This window comes from Nerophis lumbriciformis, linkage group LG35 (genome assembly GCF_033978685.3).
Source record: "Nerophis lumbriciformis linkage group LG35, RoL_Nlum_v2.1, whole genome shotgun sequence".
NCBI classification, from domain to species: domain Eukaryota; kingdom Metazoa; phylum Chordata; class Actinopteri; order Syngnathiformes; family Syngnathidae; genus Nerophis; species Nerophis lumbriciformis.
In genome coordinates, this window is record NC_084582.2 from 1,491,303 (window position 1) to 1,511,596 (window position 20,294).

A 20,294-nucleotide genomic window follows, 5' to 3' on the forward strand; every position below is an offset into this window, starting at 1 on the left:
GAAAAACGCGCAAAACTACGCTGGATTCTAAAGTGTTAAACCACATTTGGCTGCATGCCTCAGATTCAATAACAATTTCAATGTGCCTTGCAAAACACCCACTGTAAATTTAGGGCTTTTACCATTGAATTTGGTACACACATTTTAGAGGAGTGACAAGCACATAGTTGGTAAGACTTATGTAAAAAAAAAAAAAAAATTGAATGCCAAACTTTCTTTACGGGGTGCATGGCTGACCAACTAATTGCCAATAAATCATTGATGAAATTTACAGTCATGGGAAAACCTCTGAACACCATGGATGAAGAAATGAACTGGGCTGATTATTGTCAGATAATCTAGGATACAAACTCACATGTTAATAATTGCATCTTTTTCACAGCTTAATTAGATTAATCACTTACTAATTTCCGTTTTAAAGATTGTTTATTGACGAAACATAGTACATAAAGTAGACACAAATGTTTGTCAATGGGATCACTAACCTACTGAAAGGGAAATTGGAATGAAAGCTGGTTCATCATTTGCAGCTTTAACAGTTTATTTCCAGTTTTCTTCTGGGACGGCTTCCTCCAAGACCGTGAGCTAGCACAAATTACAACTAGGGATGTCCCGATCCAGGTTTTTGCACTTCCGTTCCGATACCGATATTGTTTTTGCATTTCCGATCCGATATTGATACTGACCGATACCGATACTGGCCTATCCGAGCATGTATTAAAGTTTAAAGTTATTTAGCCTACTTAGTTGTCAGAATCATGTTGAAAAGGGTTTTAGTACTCATTGAATTATTTACATTATTTATAATCCAGGGTGTGGAGGGGGGCGCCGGATGTAAGTGTCAAAAAGACAGCCAAAAGAGTTTGATATGAGAATAAATCTAAAGTTAAAATATAGGGTAGAAATGCACCCATTTGCAGGAAATGTAGTCTTGATTTTCAAAATGTTCTTTCAAGGCTTGCATGTCTACATTAAAACATTCTTCTTCATACTGCATTAATATATGCTACTTTTAAACTTTCATGCAGAGAAGGAAATCACAACTAAAAAAATCACAAATTTTTTCATACGGTGTTGATGTGGAAATTTTTGCCTCTGCATTTTGATGGTGTGGACGTGTGGCACCGAATGGAGATAAGCGTCTCGACAGACGTCACAATATTTGAACAATGATGACGAAAACTGTTGTCTCTGTCGTGTCCGTGTGTCGAAAATTGTTATGCGCTTATTTTTTTATTGGATTTTGTGTGTGGCATAGAATTGCCGTGCGCAGAGGACGCTTGAGCAGGTGCGCACCTTAGCGGCTGCGCTAGCATCACAGCTAACGTTAGCCATGCCGCTACCTCGCTCTCTGCTGGGAGAGGACGTATACGTATGTGACGTATGACGTGACAGTATGTGACGTGTGTAAGAAGGTGCGCTCGCTGTCTGTGAGAGGGAGACACAGGAAAGAGTGAGAAGAGCCTGTCGTGTAATGCCAGCAGCTAAAAGCAACTGCGTGAGAATTGTGGATGTGTTGAAGGTGTGCTGGAAAATGCGGAACGGAAATTACGGCGCAGCAGAAAAGTGGAATGTATTATTTAAATAGGTGCGTTGGAAAACACGGACTGGAGTTTTTTTTTAAACTGATCTGGATCGGCATTTTCCCACGCCTTGCCGATACGCAATTTTTGGCAAATATTGGCAGCCGATCCGATCCAAATATCGGATCGGGACATCCCTAATTACAACACCCCGATTGAGTGAACTTTTGCTTCTAAAAAGAAGTACAATACAATCAAATGTAGCCTGTCATCGAATTAAAACCCAAATAGCTTACCTCTGCTTTCATTCCGTCAAAGTTAGGACATTTGGACAGACAATGGTAGAAAGACTGAATCAAACATTACGCACAATTTTGACTGAAAGCAATTTAAGTAATCAATTTTGACTCATCGCAAAATCCGGTTTCGGCAGTGTTGTGTCCTTGATAAAGTTTTGGTGGTTGAAAATTTACTGCATCACTAGTATTATAGGTAAATACGGGAAGTAAATAGAAGACATTTATAACACCCAGTTGATTAATAATGTGATAATTCAGTAATGGTAGAATTTTATTCATAAACTGTTATACAATCGTATAACAAAAGAAGACAAAATATTACATGTATCTTGTCTACTTTTGTTATATAAACTTGAACAGCATTGCGTATGAAAAACATGTATTGCACGGTCTCGAGGGAAACAATGAATAAGTGAGTTGTTGATGAGTTGACTTTGATTTTTCAGCTCAGTACTCCGCCACGCTTAAGAACAAGCACATGGACTGCAAACAAAAATGAAAGGAGTCAACACATTTTGGAGGCAGCAAAAGTAAGTCGTGATGAGATGTACTTCCACAAAATTCTGTGTTGATCCACACACGTAACTCCAAACGTTTCACAGCATTTGCAGGTTACAGACAGACGAACATGCTGGCATGGAAACGCTGGAGGAGGTCTCAGTGCAGACCCCAAAAATGTGGTGAGAGCATGTTTGTTTTTCCTCTTCGATGTTTTACTAATTGATTTTTCTATATAAAACCATTCCCAGTCTTACTGGGATGGACATATTGTGCATCTTTTTTGGTATATATTTTTTGGAATGTGCAGACAAACAGCAATCAGCAATAGCTCACATATTCAAACACATTATGCAACTACAAATTTGTGTTGCTCATTTTTGTATTAATCTGAAAAACCAACAATCCCTGATTATTCTCAAATTCACTAGATTATCGTATTTTTCGGACTATAAAGGCGCACTTAAAATCCTTTAATTTTCTCAAAACTTGACAGTGTGCCTTATAACCCGATGCGCCTAATGTACGGAATAACTTTGGTTGTGCTTACCGACCTCGAAGCTATTTTATTTGGTACATGGTGAAATGATAAGTGTGACCAGGAGATGGCAGTCACACATAAGAGATACGTGTAGACTGCAATATGACTCAAGTAAACAACACCAAAATGTTATATGTTCCATTGAAAATATAGAACATTACACACGACGCTCAAAAATCTATCAAAATGTTTTAGTTTGACTTTGGTAAGCTATGAAGCCGCACCGTTTGATGGATTGTACTGTGCTTCAACATACCAGTATTATTATGGTGTGTGTATAAGGTAAGACATATTATTTGGTGTTTTGTTTTGCAATATTATGCAAAAGCAACTTTTCTTACCTTCTGATACCTGCTGATCTGTATTTGGGATCTGCATAAGTCCTGAAAATGTGCGCGCTTCCGCTTTTGTAGTCTGTGCTGACACCAAAGTTGATAAGCTTCTTCTTTTTCTCTATCTTCTTGTTATAGGACATTCATCCTCCGCTGCTGCCATTTCTAATATAAAGTAGTGTAAAGTTCTTACTCGCCATGAAAACGCTAATACATACCGGTATAGTGACTTTAAATTATTCACCCAAGGAACTTTAGTTAATAGAGAGTTCCGGACACATTTCCGGCATTGTTGTTGCACTAGTGAACCACGGATGAGGAGATGCTGCTCCGTTATTGATTGAAGTAAAGTCTGAATGTCATTAAAACAGTTAGCTCCATGTTTTGACACTTCTTCCACTACCACCTTTGCACGATACACCGCTACAACAAAAAGGACGGAGAAAAGACGCTGCCGAAGGTGAGCCACGTAAATAAGACCGCCCACAAAACACAAAGCGACTGTCAGAAAGCGGCTTGAAGATGGTCTGTAAAACATAATCTATGCAACATTTTGACCAAAGAACCACCATTACATGTTATGTATTATGGTCACCAAAATGATTCCCGGGCGCGGCCACCGCTGCTGCCCACTGCTCCCCTCACCTCCCAGGGGGTGATCAAGGGTGATGGGTCAAATGCAGAGAATAATCTCGCCACACCTAGTGTGTGTGTGACAATCATTGGTACTTTAACTTTAACTTTAACTTTTAGACCACAAGGAAGTGTTTTACATTTAGAAATGTAATGCGCCCTATAATCCGGTGAACCTTCTGTATGAAAATAGACCTGACTAGACCCGCTCATCGACAGTGCGCCTTATAATCCGGTGCGCCCTATGGTCTGTAAAATACTGTATTTTTGTTTCTCTTTTTACATGCTCATTTTTGTATTAATCTGTAAAACCATTAATCCCTCGCCAGGTTGCTAAATTTCAAGACTATCAATTAGGGATGTCCCGATCCAGGTTTTTGCACTTCCGATCCGATACCGATATTGTTTTTGCACTTCCGATCCGATACCGATACTGGCCTATCCGAGCATGTATTAAAGTTTAAAGTTATTTAGCCTACTTAGTTGTCAGAATCATGTTGAAAAGGGTTTTAGTACTCTTGATAACAACTAGCCAGTTGAATTAGGGGAGTTTGAATAATACACAATGGTTGGTAACAAGAAACTGACCTGTTTTATTCAAGGATAAACACAAAATAGACAAAATTATACATGACAAACAGAAATGGCATCATTGAACTAGGGCTGGGCGATATGGCCTTTTTTTAATATTGCGATATTTTAAGGCCATATCACGATACACAATATACATCTCGATATTTTGCCTTAGCTTTGAATGAACACTTGATGCATATAATCACAACAGTATGATGATTCTATGTGTCTACATTAAAACATTCTTCTTCATACTGCATTAATATATGCTACTTTTAAACTTTCATGCAGAGAGGGAAATCACAACTAAATAAAATCACTATTTTTTTCATACGGTGTTGATGTGGAAATGTTTGCCTCGGCATTTTGATGGTGTGGACGTGTGGCACCGAATGGAGATAAGCGTCTCGACAGACGTTACAATATTTGAACAATGATGACGAAAACTGTTTTCTCTGTCGTGTCCGTGTGTTGAAAATTGTTATGCACATATTTTTTTATTTGATTTTGTGCGTGGCATAGATTTGCCGTGCGCAGAGGACGATTGAGCAGTGCGCAATTGCACAGGCGCGCACCTTAGCGGCTGCGCTAGCATCACAGCTAACGTTAGCCATGCTGCTACCTCTCTGCTGGGAGAGGACGTATACGTATGTGACGTATGACGTGACAGTATGTGACGTGAGTAAGAAGGTGCGCTTGCTGTCTGTGAGAGGGAGACACAGGAAAGAGTGAGAAGAGCCTGTCGTGTAATGCCAGCAGCTAAAAGCAACTGCGTGAGAATCCATAGACCTGTGGATGTGTTGAAGGTGTGCTGGAAAATGCGGAACGGAAATTAGGGAGCAGCAGAAAAGTGGAATGTATTATTTAAATCGTGCGTTGGAAAACTGGATCTGGATCGGCATTTTCCCATGTCTTGCAGATACGCATTGTTTGGCAAATATCGGCGGCCGATTCGATCCAAATATCGGATCGGGACATCCCTACTATCAATGTAATGATAAAAAGATTATTCTCAATTTCCCTGGATTAATCAAATTTACAGCACTTTCATACAGACACCATACATCATTTCTACACCCTTGAAGGATCAATATACATCTGTATGTACTGTGGAATAAAAAGAGTGATTAGACATTACCTAAACCCCACGTGGGTCAAAGAAACCTCCACAACTGCTGAAAATGTTAATCCCCTCTTCACAGTGTCACCTATTACTTAATTGAATTTGATCAAAGGCAGGTGTTGAAAACAAGGTCGGTGTAATTTGCTGCCATACAGCAGGGCTCTACCATGGTGCCTCCATATTGAACGGATTAATGGAATTACAGCACCAACTTTGGCCTGCAGAGAGTCCCTGTGGCAGCTGTGTGCTGGAGTGTTGGTAAATAGACATGTTGGCAGCAGTGGGCTCCCAATCTGCTGGGATGGCAGTCCAGGTGTCTCTTGGGACTTGTAGTGTCAGGCTGGATACCCATGTCTGCCTGGTGATTCTCTGAAATCCCCCAGGGGACCCGAAGGAACAATTGATATTCTCTGTGTATTAGTACAGTTTTGGCAATTCACATTAACAGAAATGGAACATATTGGTTGGCAAATCGGTTTGCAGTCATTTTGATGCGCCGACTATCATTCTATAATTGTGTACAAATGTTTAAAATAAATAAGTCTTTTTGTGGCGGCCTACCCTAAACGTATCACCCTTCTCAACAAGCACCGGGTGCTGTTGTGGATCCCTGCCCCATTTAAAAGCACTCACAAGCAGCTCCGTCTTACAACGTTCATAAAAAGGACCTAAAAGCAATCGAAAGGTTTTCTTGTAGATTTGATCACTTTTTCTTTTTTTTTTTGCGTTTCTTAGTTTTTACTCACTTTTTGCAAATGGCCAATTATGCAACTGTGACAAATACATTATTAACCCCACCAAAGTGCTCAGTTTGTCCACTTTGAATTTGCGCACCAAAACATACAGCAAAATATATACAGCAGTGTACTTTATGTTAATATATATACACCGTATTTTCCGCACTATAAGGCGCACCGGATTATAAGGCGCACCTTCAATGAATGGCATATTTCAAAACTTTGTTCATATATAAAGCGCACCGGATTATAAGGCGCACCTATGCATCCATTAGATGGAGCTGCGCTAAAGGGAATGTCAACAAAACAGTCAGATAGGTCAGTCAAACTTTATTAATAGATTACAAATCAGCATTCTGACAACTGTGTTCACTCCCAAAATGAATAAACAGCTGTTTTTTATTTTTTAAAGTCAGTAACGTGGTGTTTTGTTTATCTTTTTAACAACTTTTCCCTGATTCAATAAACATGTAAAAAACAGTGATACTGTTACGGTAAATCAAACACATTATATAGTAACACTCGAAATAGTGCAGAGCAATAACAATATCAATAACTCAACGTTGCTCAAACGTTAATGTCACACAACTAGGGATGTCCCGATCCAGGTTTTTGCACTTCCGATCCGATATTGTTTTTGCATTTCCGATCCGATACCGATACTGACCGATACCGATACTGACCGATAATGGTCTATCCGAGCATGTATTAAAGTTTAAAGTTATTTAGCCTACTTAGTTGTCAGAATCATGTTGAAAAGGGTTTTAGTACTCTTGATAACAACTAGCCAGCTGAATTAGGGGAGTTTGAATAATACACAATGGTTGGTAACAAGAAACTGACCTGTTTATTCAAGGATAAACACAAAATAGACAAAATTATACATGACAAACAGAAATGGCATCATTGAACTAGGGCTGGGCGATATGGCCTTTTTTTAATATTGCAATATTTTAAGGCCATATTGCGATTCACGATATATATCTCAATATTTTGCCTTAGCCTTGAATGAACACTTGATGCATATAATCACAGCAGTATGATGATTCTGTGTTTTGATTGATTGATTGATTGAGACTTTTATTAGTAGGTTGCACAGTGAAGTACATATTCCGTACAATTGACCACTAAATGGTAACACCCCAATAAGTTTTTCAACTTGTTTAAGTCGGGGTCCACTTAAATTGATTCATGATACAGATATATACTATCAGATATATACTATCATCATAATACAGTCATCACACAAGATAATCACATTGAATTATTTACATTATTTATAATCCAGGGTGTGGAGGGGGGCGCCGGATGTAAGTGTCAAAAAGACAGCCAAAAGAGTTTGATATGAGAATAAATCTAAAGTTAAAATATAGGGTAGAAATGCACCCATTTGCAGGAAATGTAGTCTTGATTTTCAAAATGTTCTTTCAAGGCTTGCATGTCTACATTAAAACATTCTTCTTCATACTGCATTAATATATGCTACTTTTAAACTTTCATGCAGAGAAGGAAATCACAACTAAAAAAAAAAAATCACTATTTTTTTCATACGGTGTTGATCTGGAAATTTTTGCCTCTGCATTTTGATGGTGTGGGCGTGTGGCACCGAATGGAGATAAGCGTCTCGACAGACGTTATAATATTTGAACAATGATGACGAAAACTGTTTTCTCTGTCGTGTCCGTGTGTCGAAAATTGTTATGCGCTTATTTTTTTATTTGATTTTGTGCGTGGCATCTACCGTATTTTCCGCACCATAAGGCGCCCTGGGTTAAAAGTCGCGCCTTCAATGAACGGCATATTTCAAAACTTTGTCCACCTATAAGCCGCCCGGTGTTGTAAGCCGCATCTAACTGCGCTAAAGGAATGTCAAAAAAACAGTCAGATAGGTCAGTCAAACTTTAATAATATATTAAAAACCAGCGTTCTAACAACTCTGTTCACTCCCAAAATGTACGCAAATGTGCAATCACAAACATACGTATATCAACATGGACAGAGCTGCGTGAAAAAAGCCACCCGGCCTCTTCGCGTAAACTTAAACTTACCTTAACCACTCGCTCATCTTTTCTTCATCCATCCCTTCGAGTTAGCTTTTATGATGACGCCGGCTGGAAAAGTCTCTTTTGGCAAGGTCTTCCTTTTGAATATCACCATGGGTGGAAGTTTCATTAGCATGGCAAGCTAGAACCACAGTGAAGGATGACTTCTCATTCCCTGTGGTGCGAATATTCACCGTACGTGCTCCCGTTCCACAGTGCGGTTCACAGGAATATCAGTTGCTGTGAAATACGGTAGTAATCCGTGTGCGGATGGAGAGATTGCGTCTTTTCATGAACCGGATCCTTGTCGCTTTGTAGGAGCCATTTTGTTTACAGATGTAAACACACAAAGGAAATGAAACGTACGGTATATCCGCGTGCTTTTTCTTCTTCTACGCGGGCGGGTGGTTGCTTACAGTAGAAGAAGAAGCGCTTCCTGTTCTATGGGGGCGGGTGCTTACCTTGGCGGTTGCTTGCGTAGAAGAAGAAGCGCTTCCTGTTCTACCGGGAAAAAAGATGGCGGCTGTTTACCGAAGTTGCGAGACCGAAACTTTATGAAAATGAATCTTAATATTTATCCATATATAAAGCGCACCGGGTTAAAAGCCGCACTGTCAGCTTTTGAGTAAATTTGTGGTTTTTAGGTGCGGCTAATAGTGCGGAAAATACGGTAATTGCTATGCGCAGTGGACGCTTGAGCAGTTTGCAATTGCACAGGCGCGCGCCTTAGAGAGAACGTTGGTCACACGGCTGCGCTAGCATCACAGCTAACGTTAGCCATGCTGCTACCTCTCTGCTCGGGGAGGGCGTATACGTATGTGACGTATGTCGTGACAGTATGTGACGTGTGTAAGAAGGTGCGCTTGCTGTCTGTGAGACGGAGACACAGGAAAGAGTGAGAAGAGCCTGTCGTGTAATGCCAGCAGCTAAAAGCAACTGCGTGAGAATCCACAGACCTGTGGATGTGTTGAAGGTGTGCTGGAAAATGCGGAACGGAAATTAGGGAGCAGCAGAAAAGTGGAATGTATTATTTAAATCGGTGCGTTGGAAAACACGGACCGGAGGTTTTTTTTAAACAGGATCAGGATCGGCATTTTCCCATGCCTTGCCGATACGCAATTTTTGGCAAATATCGGCAGCCGATCCGATCCAGCTTTATTGTCATTACGCAAGGGAACGAGATTGAGGCCATTCCATACAGTGCGATGTGTGCATGCTAGAAAAACAATGTGCAAATATATAAAAATTTAAAAAATGTAGAAGTGCAATGAATATGGTGTGAAATGAATATATAGGTACATGAAAAAACAAAACAAAAACAGGGTGGTTGCTGGAATGGGTTATTGCACCGAAGAGAAGGCAGTTATGAGGGACAATGGGGCAGTCCGTTCAGGATGGTTATGGCCCTGGGGAAGAAGCTGTTCTTTAGCCTGTTTGTTTTGGTTTTAATGCACCTGTAGCGCTTCCCAGAGGGCAGCAGGTGGAACAGGTCAGAGCCAGGGTGGGTGCTGTCTTTGATGATGGCACTGGCTCTGTTGAGGCAGCGGGAGGTGTAGATGTCCGTCAGAGAGGGGAGAGGGCGGCCGATGATCTTCTGAGCCGTCTTGACCACTCTTTGCAGCCTCTCCCTGTCTGCTGCAGTGCAGCTGCCGTACCATACCGTAATACAGTAGGTCAGCAGGCTCTCGATGGACGAGCGGTAGAAGGTCAGCAGCAGGTCAGGCTTCAGGTTGTACTTCCCGAGGACTCTAAGGAAGTGTAGCCGCTGCTGAGCCTTCTTGATGATTGATGTGGTGTTGACTGTCCAGGAGAAGTCATTAGAGATGTGGACTCCAAGGTACCTGAAGGTGTGGACCCTCTTGTTGCCAACCATTGTGTATTATTCAAACTCCCCTAATTCAGCTGGCTAGTTGTTATCAAGAGTACTAAAACCCTTTTCAACATGATTCTGACAACTAAGTAGGCTAAATAACTTTAAACTTTAATACATGCTCGGATAGGCCAGTATCGGTCAGTATCGGTATCGGATCGGAAATGCAAAAACAATATCGGTATCGGATCGGAAGTGCAAAAACCTGGATCGGGACATCCCTATTGTGAACGTAGCACGCCTGTAAGGTGATTGGCGAAGAAGGAGGAAGCGTTGCTGTTGCGGAAATGAGGAGTGAGGATAGACGTGCGTGTGGAAGGAACGAGATAAGTTGAGCTGTGTTAGTATAGGTTGCTCAATAAAAGTTTAAAAAGAGCGCCAGACTTGGTGTGCACTTCTTCTGGACGATACAATTGGTGTCAGAAGTGGGATGTAATGCCTCCCAGTTCGCCTTGCCATCAAACCTGGGAGTCTTCATTGAGGGCGGAATTCCCCCATGCCAAGCAGCGTGCGCTGCACCCGTAGACGCTGCCTCTCTCCTTCCACCCTCTCTCTCTCTCTCTTATTGCGACGAGCTCCTCACGTCCGGGATTCACACAGACATCTGCAGTCGCTGCCGTTCAATCTTGACAAAGTCGCCAGGAAACATCGTGGCACGTACCTCCCGATGACGTAGCAGGCTGAGCACACAAGCAGCGCGGTATGCGCAAAGTTTTACTTCTGACACCAATTGTAGCGTCCAGAAGAAGTGCACACCAAGTCTGGCGCTCTTTTTAAACTTTTATTGAGCAACCTATACTAACACAGCTCAACTTATCTCGTTCCTTCCACACTTACGTCTATCCTCACTCCTCATTTCCGCAACGAAAGAACACAACATCAACTTCAGCAGGTCGTTACACTATATTCTTTAAACACAGCAACATGCATACCTGCCAACTACTCCGGTTTTCCCGTAATTAGTACGGTTTTCATCAACCTATTCCGTGTTATGGTTGCAGTGATAAAAAATACGGTTTTTCATTAATTAAAAAAATATAAGAAAAAAAGTTTTATTCACGAAATCGCGTAACCACAATGACAATCGACACTGCTTCCCGTAACTTCCTATCGAGCCATTCCGAATGCCATGCGCGAGGCTATTTATAGCACCGCTGCCAAGCACGAGGGACCAGTTGTCATTGTTTCCAAGCGAGCGAACAATCATGGAATCAGCCGGAGAAAAATCGCAAACGAGTCTTAAACCGAAAAGAAAACTGCAGTCATTCCGTGAAGAATATTCAAAAGCCTATCCGGGAATAATTATCCGTTCCAAAAAGGGTGAAAACTACGCGAATTGCACCTTGTGCAGACAAGATTTTTCGATCGGACACGGAGGAATTAGCGATGTAAAAGACCACGTTGGGACAAAAAAACACAAGTCTAATGCCGTTGCTAGCGATACAAGTGGAAAACTTTCAACGTTTTTCGTCGCCCAAACAGATTCTTTGGATGTGATAAATGCCGAAGTTTTATTTGCGGAAGCAATAATTGAGCAAACAAAAAGGTAATGACACCAATGTTATCTATTGGAATTGTTTAGTACTGTTATACTGTTGAAAGTGTTTATACTATTTATGCTTTCAAGTCCAAGTTGAAGAAATCTTGTTAAATGTTGACAGCATAACTACCAAAATACAGAAGTATGTCCTTAATATTTTTGCAGTGCTATTTCTGTTGAAAAGTTAAAATGATTACATTAGAGATGTGATGTGCCACTTTTCAAGTGTCTGATGGCTTCAATTAATTTTCATGAATTTTTCATATTTTGAATTCTTTTGAAAGGCTTACAAAAAAACTACATTTGAATTGTAATTCCATGCTATTGACAGGACTATTAATTTTAATGAAGTTAGCTTACCATGTTTGCAGTATGATAATTGTGATAGAAATGTGAATTTTAGGCACAGAATATTTTTTACAATTGAACAAGGCAGTAGATTATACAAGCTTGGACAGAAAGTTAATAATGACACCCATTTTTTTTTTAATGGAATTGTTTAGTACTGTTTTACCATTTGTTTACTGTAAAAAGTGTTTATACTGTTTATACTTTCAATTAACAAATTGAAGTCTTGTGAAAGGTTGACAGGATAACTGGCATTAACTGTCAAAATAATTTCAAACTATTGAAGTTAGCTTACAGAATAAACATGTCAATCAACCCATATGATTTTTGCTGTAATATTTTTGTTTTGAAAAGTCACTGTGACTGATAGAAAAGTGATGGTTTTAGCAACATTTTAACCTGTCTGAATGCTAATAATCATTTTGCGTCGGGGGGCGAAGCTGAACCCCCCACCAGGACTTTGTCCTGGACCTACCGGGGCCTGCGGCCCCTGGACCCTGGCTACTAGGTTTTTCTGATTTCAAAAGTTGGCAGGTATGAACATGTGTACCACAAATTAAGCACACGGCTTTACCTTTAATTTCTGTAAAGAAATACTTGGCAGTCCATGTCTTGTTGAAAACACGCCATTTGTCATCAATTTTTCTTTTTTTAGAGTCTCATCACTTGTCGCTGTGCACCTTCACTCACAGGTTACACATGGACATACACCCATAAATAACACTTTTCAAAATAAAAGCAGCACAGTTGTATTGCACGCACGACATAGATGTTTTTTTAAATTTATTTTTGTAATTTGTAATTGCGGCAGCACGGTGTGAGAGGGGTTAGTGCGTCTGCCTCACAATACGAAGGTCCTGAGTAGTCGTGAGTTCAATCCCGGCCTCGGGATCTTTCTGTGTGGAGTTTGCATGTTCTCCCCGTGACTGCGTGGGTTCCCTCCGGGTACTCCGGCTTCCTCCCACCTCCAAAGACATGCACCTGGGGATAGGTTGATTGGCAACACTAAATTGGCCCTAGTGTGTGAATGTTGTCTGTCTATCTGTGTTGGCCCTGCGATGAGGTGGCGACTTGTCCAGGGTGTACCCCGCCTTCCGCCCGATTGTAGCTGAGATAGGCTCCAGCGCCCCCCGCGACCCCGAAGGGAATAAGCGGTAGCAAATGGATGGATGGATGGAATTTGTAATTGCAGCTGTTCACATTCACTCACAATCGCGCACGAGCATACGTCCACACGGAAGTAATACAAATAACGCTTTTCAAAACAAAAGCAGCACCGTTGTATTGCACACTCGAGAGATACTTTTTGAAATGTATTTTGTAATTTATGATTGGCCTCACGCGGGCCGGACAGGGACGTACAAAGGGAATGCCCAGGTCTGCCTGAGGCATTACAAAATGTATATTATTTTTTAAAATACTGTAAATTAGGATTCAAATTATGTATGTATTACATGTTTATTGCTATTTGTTTGTTGTCAAACTGATGAGAGAATTTGCTTATTTGTTCTCCATAGCTGAAAGAGGTGAACTCATCCACCATCCTGTCTGCCATGCTCTCCTATGTGTGGCCAAAGGACAGACCTGACCTACGGGCCCGTGTTGCCATCTCTCTGGGCCTGCTCGCTGCAGCCAAGGTACAACCTTGCCTATTAAAGAGGATCGATCTTTATGTTATACAGTACACACATGTTTTTCTTCCAGAATACCATTCTTTAGATGTCTTCAAGATCATATTGTACAGCATAATAACATACCATCAAATCACAATAGTATTGAAAAAAATTCAATGAACAAATAAATAAAATCCATTCCGGAGAAAATCACTGGCATCAGGACTAAGCTTTCTCTATTTACGTAACTCACGATGGCCTTGTGCTTTATTCAGTGTACAGTTACAAAATGTGGCCTTTAAGTCAATATAAAATGAATGTGCTAGTCCTTGGTTCTGTTGAAACTGTTGCACATGTCATCGTCTATGTGGTGGCTGAAATAATTCCAGGCTTTACAAACCATTCAGTGCAGCCAATACATTTTTTTTGCATTCTGTCAAACACTTGAATGTGCTCGGTCTTGGGGATAAGCGTATCTTGTAATGTTTGTCAGGTGTAGGGATGTAACAATAACTGGTAACAATGATAACCGCGGTAAAACTTCCGACAGTAGTAAATTTAAATGATCGAAAAACTGTGATTGATAACTGCACTTGAATAAACTCACGGACTGACAGGCGCCAGCTCGCAAGCTTGAATGCTAATATGAAAAAACAAGAGACATTAATGTCTTTCCCCTTTTTTTTTCTAGATTTAAAACACTTCCTTGTGGTCTACATTTATTGTAATGGTGATTCTCGGCCCAAGGGTTTTAGAATAGATTATGTTTAACAGGCTGTCTCTTGAGGATTTGCCGTTTTGTGGGTGGTCTAAGTCAGTGGTTCTCAAATGGGGGTACGCGTACCCCTGGGGGTACTTGAAAGTATGCCAAGGGGTACGTGAGATTTTTTTTTTAAATATTCTAAAAATAGCAATAATTCAAAAATCCTTTATAAATATATTTATTGAATAATACTTCAACAAAATATGAATGTAAGTTCATAAACTGAACATCAAATCAAGTAGGCTATTCCATTCATTACAATGCAACATTCAGTGTTGACAGCTAGATTTTTTTGTGGACATGTTCCATAAATATTGATGTTCAAGATTTCTTTTTTTGTGAAGAAATGTTTAGAATTAAGTTAATCAATCCAGATGGATCTCTATTACAATCCCCAAAGAGGGCACTTTAAGTTGATGATTACTTCTATGTGTAGAAATCTTTATTTATAATTGAATCACTTGTTTATTTTTCAACAAGTTTTTAGTTATTTTTATATCTTTTTTTCCAAATAGTTCAAGAAAGACCACTACAAATGAGCAATATTTTGCACTGTTATACAATTTAATAAATCAGAAACCGATGACTTAGTGCTGTATTTTACTTTTGTATCTCTTTTTTTCCAAACAAAAATGCTTTGCTCTGATTAGGGGGTACTTGAATTAAAAAAAATGTTCACAGGGGGTACATCACTGAAAAAAGGTTGAGAACCACTGGTCTAAGTTATGTGCCTCCCCTTCGACTGCATGCCATGTTGTAGGTTTTAGCGCTTCCATATGCAGTTTACTGAATGATATAACTGAGAACTATACACTACTTGGTATTAGAAATGGCAACAGCCGAGGATGCATGTGCATGTACGAGCCAATCTGCCCTACAACAAGAAGATAGAGAAAAAGAAGGAGCTTATTGACAACAGCATCGAACTACAATTGCAGACTCGCGCAAAGCACTTCGGGTAAATCTCTACCACATATGGACATATCTGCTGACGTCACACTTGGGAATTATATCACAAATTGGGCAAATTCCGAACGGCTCGTTTGGAGGAAGTATTAAGGAAGGCAAGATTGGTTTATAAAAACCTTCGCCAAGCCTCAATGGGTTAATTTCACATTTTAGGGTCTTATGCAGATCTCAAATACACAAAACAAGTACCAATAGGTAAGAAAAGTTGGTTTTGCATAAAAGATCCCCTTTAGGAGACGACAGACCCCAATCTAACACATTGCTATTCAATTGTGCACATTGAACCTACAAGCTCTGCTCTCTTTGCTTGAGTGATCGATGATTACAAGACAAAGGTGAAGGCTTTCCCCCATATTGCCAATGCACCTGGGCCGTGGCTAGGGGCGTGGTGGGTTGGCGTGGTCAGCATGACGCCATCATATAATTTGCATCAAATGGTACGAATCATATATTTTATTTAAAAAGGATAGAAATCTGTTATTAATTAATGTTAACATACCGGTATTAATTTTTTTTATATTATGTTTAGCTTTTTTTTGCAATTGTTGCTGCTTATTTGTTTGGAAATTTTCAAGATTCTAGGGACTTCTCCAATTTTGTTGTGACTTTTTATTTATTAAAAACAGCTAGCTCTATACTCTCGGCAGGGTCCTTGAGGGTGCATGGGAGTTTGCCCAACCAGTCTACATGTGTTTTGTGGACTTGGAGAAGGCATTCGACCGTGTCCCTCGGGAAGTCCTGTGGGGAGTGCTCAGAGAGTACGGGGTATCGGACTGTCTGATTGTGGCAGTCCGCTCCCTGTATGATCAGTGCCAGAGCTTGGTCCGCATTGCTGGTAGTAAGTCGGACACGTTTCCAGTGAGGGTTGGACTCCGCCAAGGCTGCCCTTTGTCACCCATTCTGTTCATAACTTTTATGGACATAATTTCTAGGCGCAGTCAAGGCGTTGAGGGGATCTGGTTTGGTGGCTGCAGGATTAGGTCTCTGCTTTTTTGCAGATGATGTGGTCCTGATGGCTTCATCTGGCCAGGATCTTCAGCTCTCACTGGATCGGTTCGCAGCTGAGTGTGAAGCGACTGGGATGAGAATCAGCACCTCCAAGTCCGAGTCCATGGTTCTCGCCCGGAAAAGGGTGGAGTGCCATCTCCGGGTTGGGGAGGAGATCTTTCCCCAAGTGGAGGAGTTCAAGTACCTCGGGGTCTTGTTCACGAGTGAGGGAAGAGTGGATCGTGAGATCGACAGGCGGATCGGTGCGGCGTCTTCAGTAATGCGGACGCTGTATCGATCCGTTGTGGTGAAGAAGGAGCTGAGCCGGAAGGCAAAGCTCTCAATTTACCGGTCGATCTACGTTCCCATCCTCACCTATGGTCATGAGCTTTGGGTTGTGACCGAAAGGACAAGATCACGGGTACAAGCGGCCGAAATGAGTTTCCTCCGCCGGGTGGCGGGTCTCTCCCTTAGAGATAGGGTGAGAAGCTCTGCCATCCGGGAGGAGCTCAAAGTAAAGCCGCTGCTCCTCCACATCGAGAGGAGCCAGATGAGGTGGTTCGGGCATCTGGTCAGGATGCCACCCGAACGCCTCCCTAGGGAGGTGTTTAGGGCACGTCCGACCGGTAGGAGGCCGCGGGGAAGACCCAGGACACGTTGGGAAGACTATGTCTCCCGGCTGGCCTGGGAACGCCTCGGGGTCCCACAGGAAGAGCTGGACGAAGTGGCTGGGGAGAGGGAAGTCTGGGCTTCCCTGCTTAGGCTGCTGCCCCCGCGACCCGACCTCGGATAAGCGGAAGAAGATGGATGGATGGATGGATGGATGGAAAAACAACTAGCAAAAAATATTTAGCATCTTTTTTTGGTGTTATTGTAGACTGCACTATTTTGTTAGGTGTGGCGGTTAATATGAAGCCGTTAAGGAGAAACTCTAAATATACCGTATTTTTCGGAGTATAAGTCGCGCCTGAGTATTAAGTCGCACCGGCCGAAAATGCATAATAAAGAAGGAAAAAAACATATATAAGTCGCATTTTTGGGGGAAATGTATTTGATAAAAGCCAACACCAAGAATAGACATTTGAAAGGCAATTTAAAATAAATAAAGAATAGTGAACAACAGGCTGAATAAGTGTACGTTATATGAGGCATAAATAACCAACTGGTATGTTAACGTAACATATTATGGTAAGAGTCATTCAAATAACTATAACATATAGAACATGCTATACGTTTACCAAACAATCTGTCACTCCTAATCGCTAAATCCCATGAAATCTTATACGTCTAGTCTCTTACGTGAATGAGATAAATAATATTATTTGATATTTTACGGTAATGTGTTAATAATTTCACACATAAGTCGTTCCTGAGTATAAATCGCAAACTATGAAAAAAACTGCGACTTATAGGCCGAAAAATATGGTAGTTAAACCGGATGTACTGCGCAGCGCTTTTATTTTGAAGCCGGAAAAATGTGTGAATTTCTTGACAAAATGTCTTGCCATGTTTAAATGTCGGAACAACTGTTTGCGATAAAAAGTCTCCTTTTGACATCCTGCCGACCGCTTTTCATTTCTGTTGAGCTTTTATGTAATCTTACTTATTACTAAAGCAGTCACATTAACAATCTAAATGTTATGTTATCACTGCACCTTAACCATAATCTGAACACGGAAGTGAAGCTCTGAACAACACACACAGCAGGTGTTTGCTGCAGGGATGTGGTCTCTTTTCACGGCGAAAAATAGTAGGGAGAACAACTTGCCATGGCTTTGAACCTGATATTTCCATAAGGTCGACTTCCGTTTGGCCATCTCTGCTGGCTTGTGGCTTATCAGTAGCAAGTGAACTGCAGCCAAGTTCCCCCCGCTACGGCACGGCCCGAGTGTCAAAATGGAAGTGTTTACGTTAATCGCCCGTTAAAAAAAATAGTGCCGTTATTAGAATTTATAGTTAATGCATTAACTTTGATAGCCCTAATATATATATATGTAGGGGTATGTGTTTGTGTGTGTGTGTGTGTGCGCTGAAACGATTACAAAATATATTTGAGGAATTTCCGCTGACTAGAGGCGTCGTTAAGTTTTTTTATTTGTTTTTGTTTTGTTTGTTTTTTACGGCATTTTGCCTCGTTTAGTAGTCAAAACTCACGTTTCGGCCTCTTGTCCACATGCAGACGCATACTTTTGTCTTTAAAAACGCAGACTTTTACAAAGCTGGCCAAAGTGTAGATTTCCAAAACTCTCCGCTTAGCGTATGTGTGTACACGACTTGTGACGACGTCACGGTTGTACACTGTCATTGCCAAGCTCAACAACACTGCCTTGCTGCCTTTAAACACATTATAAGAGGACTTAAAGGGGAACATTATCACAATTTCAGAATGGTTAAAACCATTAAAAATCAGTTCCCAGTGGCTTATTATATTTTTAGAAGTTTTTTTCAAAATTTTACCCATCACGCAATATCCCTAAAAAAAAAGCTTCAAAGTGCCTGATTTTAACCATCGTTATAAACACCCGTCCATTTTCCTGTGACGTCACATAGTGAAGCCAACACAAACAAACATGGCGGAAAGAACAGCAAGCTATAGCGACATTAGCTCGGATTCAAACTCGGATTTCAGCGGCTTAAGCGATTCAACAGATTACGAATGTATTGAAACGGATGGTTGTAGTGTGGAGGGAGGTAGCGAAAACGAAATTGAAGAAGAAACTGAAGCTATTGAGCCATATCGGTTTGAACCGTATGCAAGCGAAACCGACGAAAACGACACGGGAGAAAGCGAGGACGAATTCGGCGATCGCCTTCTAACCAACGATTGGTATGTGTTTGTTTGGCATTAAAGGAAACTAACAACTATGAACTAGGTTTACAGCATATGAAATACATTTGGCAACAACATGCACTTTGAGAGTGCAGACAGCCCAATTTTCATCAATTAATATATTCTGTAGACATACCCTCATCCGCGCTCTTTTCCTGAAAGCTGATCTGTCCAGTTTTGGAGTTGATGTCAGCAGGCCAGGGAAGCTAGGGTCGATGTGAGCCAAGACATCCAGGGGGTTTGGCTCGCTCGTCTGCGGGAACAAACTACCGCCATTGCTTGCTGTGCTATCGAGGCCCTTTGTCCCTGAATTGCTCACACACTCCTGCAGATTCAATGGGGGTCTGGCGGCAGATTTCTTTGACTTTATCGTTGGAAATGCATCTGCTTTGAGTGTCGCAGGATATCCACACATTCTTGCCATCTCTGTCGTAGCATAGCTTTCGTCGGTAAAGTGTGCGGAACAAACGTCCAATTTCTTGCCACTTTGGCATCTTTGGGCCACTGGTGCAACTTGAATCCGTCCCTGTTGGTGTTGTTACACCCTCCGACAACACACCGACGAGGCATGACGTCTCCAAGGTACGGAAAACAGTCGAAAAAACGGAAAATAACAGAGCTGATTTGACTCTGTGTTTGAGAAAATGGCGGATTGCTTCCCTCTGAGAGCGAATACTAGAAAGGCGTTTAATTCGCCAAAATTCACCCATTTAGAGTTCGGAAATCGGTTAAAAAATATATGGTCTTTTTTCTGCAACATCAAGGTATATATTGACGCTTACATAGGTCTGGTGATAATGTTCCCCTTTAATGTATGTTTGAACGTAAACATGCTGCTCTTTTCACTCAACATGAATAAAAAGACACATCAAAAAGGACTTTGCGACACTCCCGCCGGCGCTAATGACAGTCAGCTGTTTTGGATATGATGGCTGTGGAACCTCCACCTGATGGGACAACTTTGACAGGCAATACTTTTTGCTCTGTGTCATAAGAAAGATGTAACATTATCTCATGTTTTTAGTCCTTGTTTAACGACAAATCTTGAAGTTAATTTATGTGTCTTGCTTCCA

General features: G+C 41.1%; 1 protein-coding gene across 1 annotated transcript in view; it reads left to right on the plus strand.

Annotated features, from left to right (window-relative positions):
* Positions 1-20,294, plus strand: part of abcb7 (ATP-binding cassette, sub-family B (MDR/TAP), member 7) — an 83,740-nt gene that overhangs the window by 8,633 nt on the left and 54,813 nt on the right. Inside the window, exons 2-4 of the mRNA XM_061927601.2 lie at positions 2,269-2,352; positions 2,425-2,502; positions 13,577-13,696. Coding sequence (XP_061783585.1) covers positions 2,269-2,352; positions 2,425-2,502; positions 13,577-13,696 — 282 coding nt within the window. The remainder of the gene's footprint in view (positions 1-2,268; positions 2,353-2,424; positions 2,503-13,576; positions 13,697-20,294) is intronic.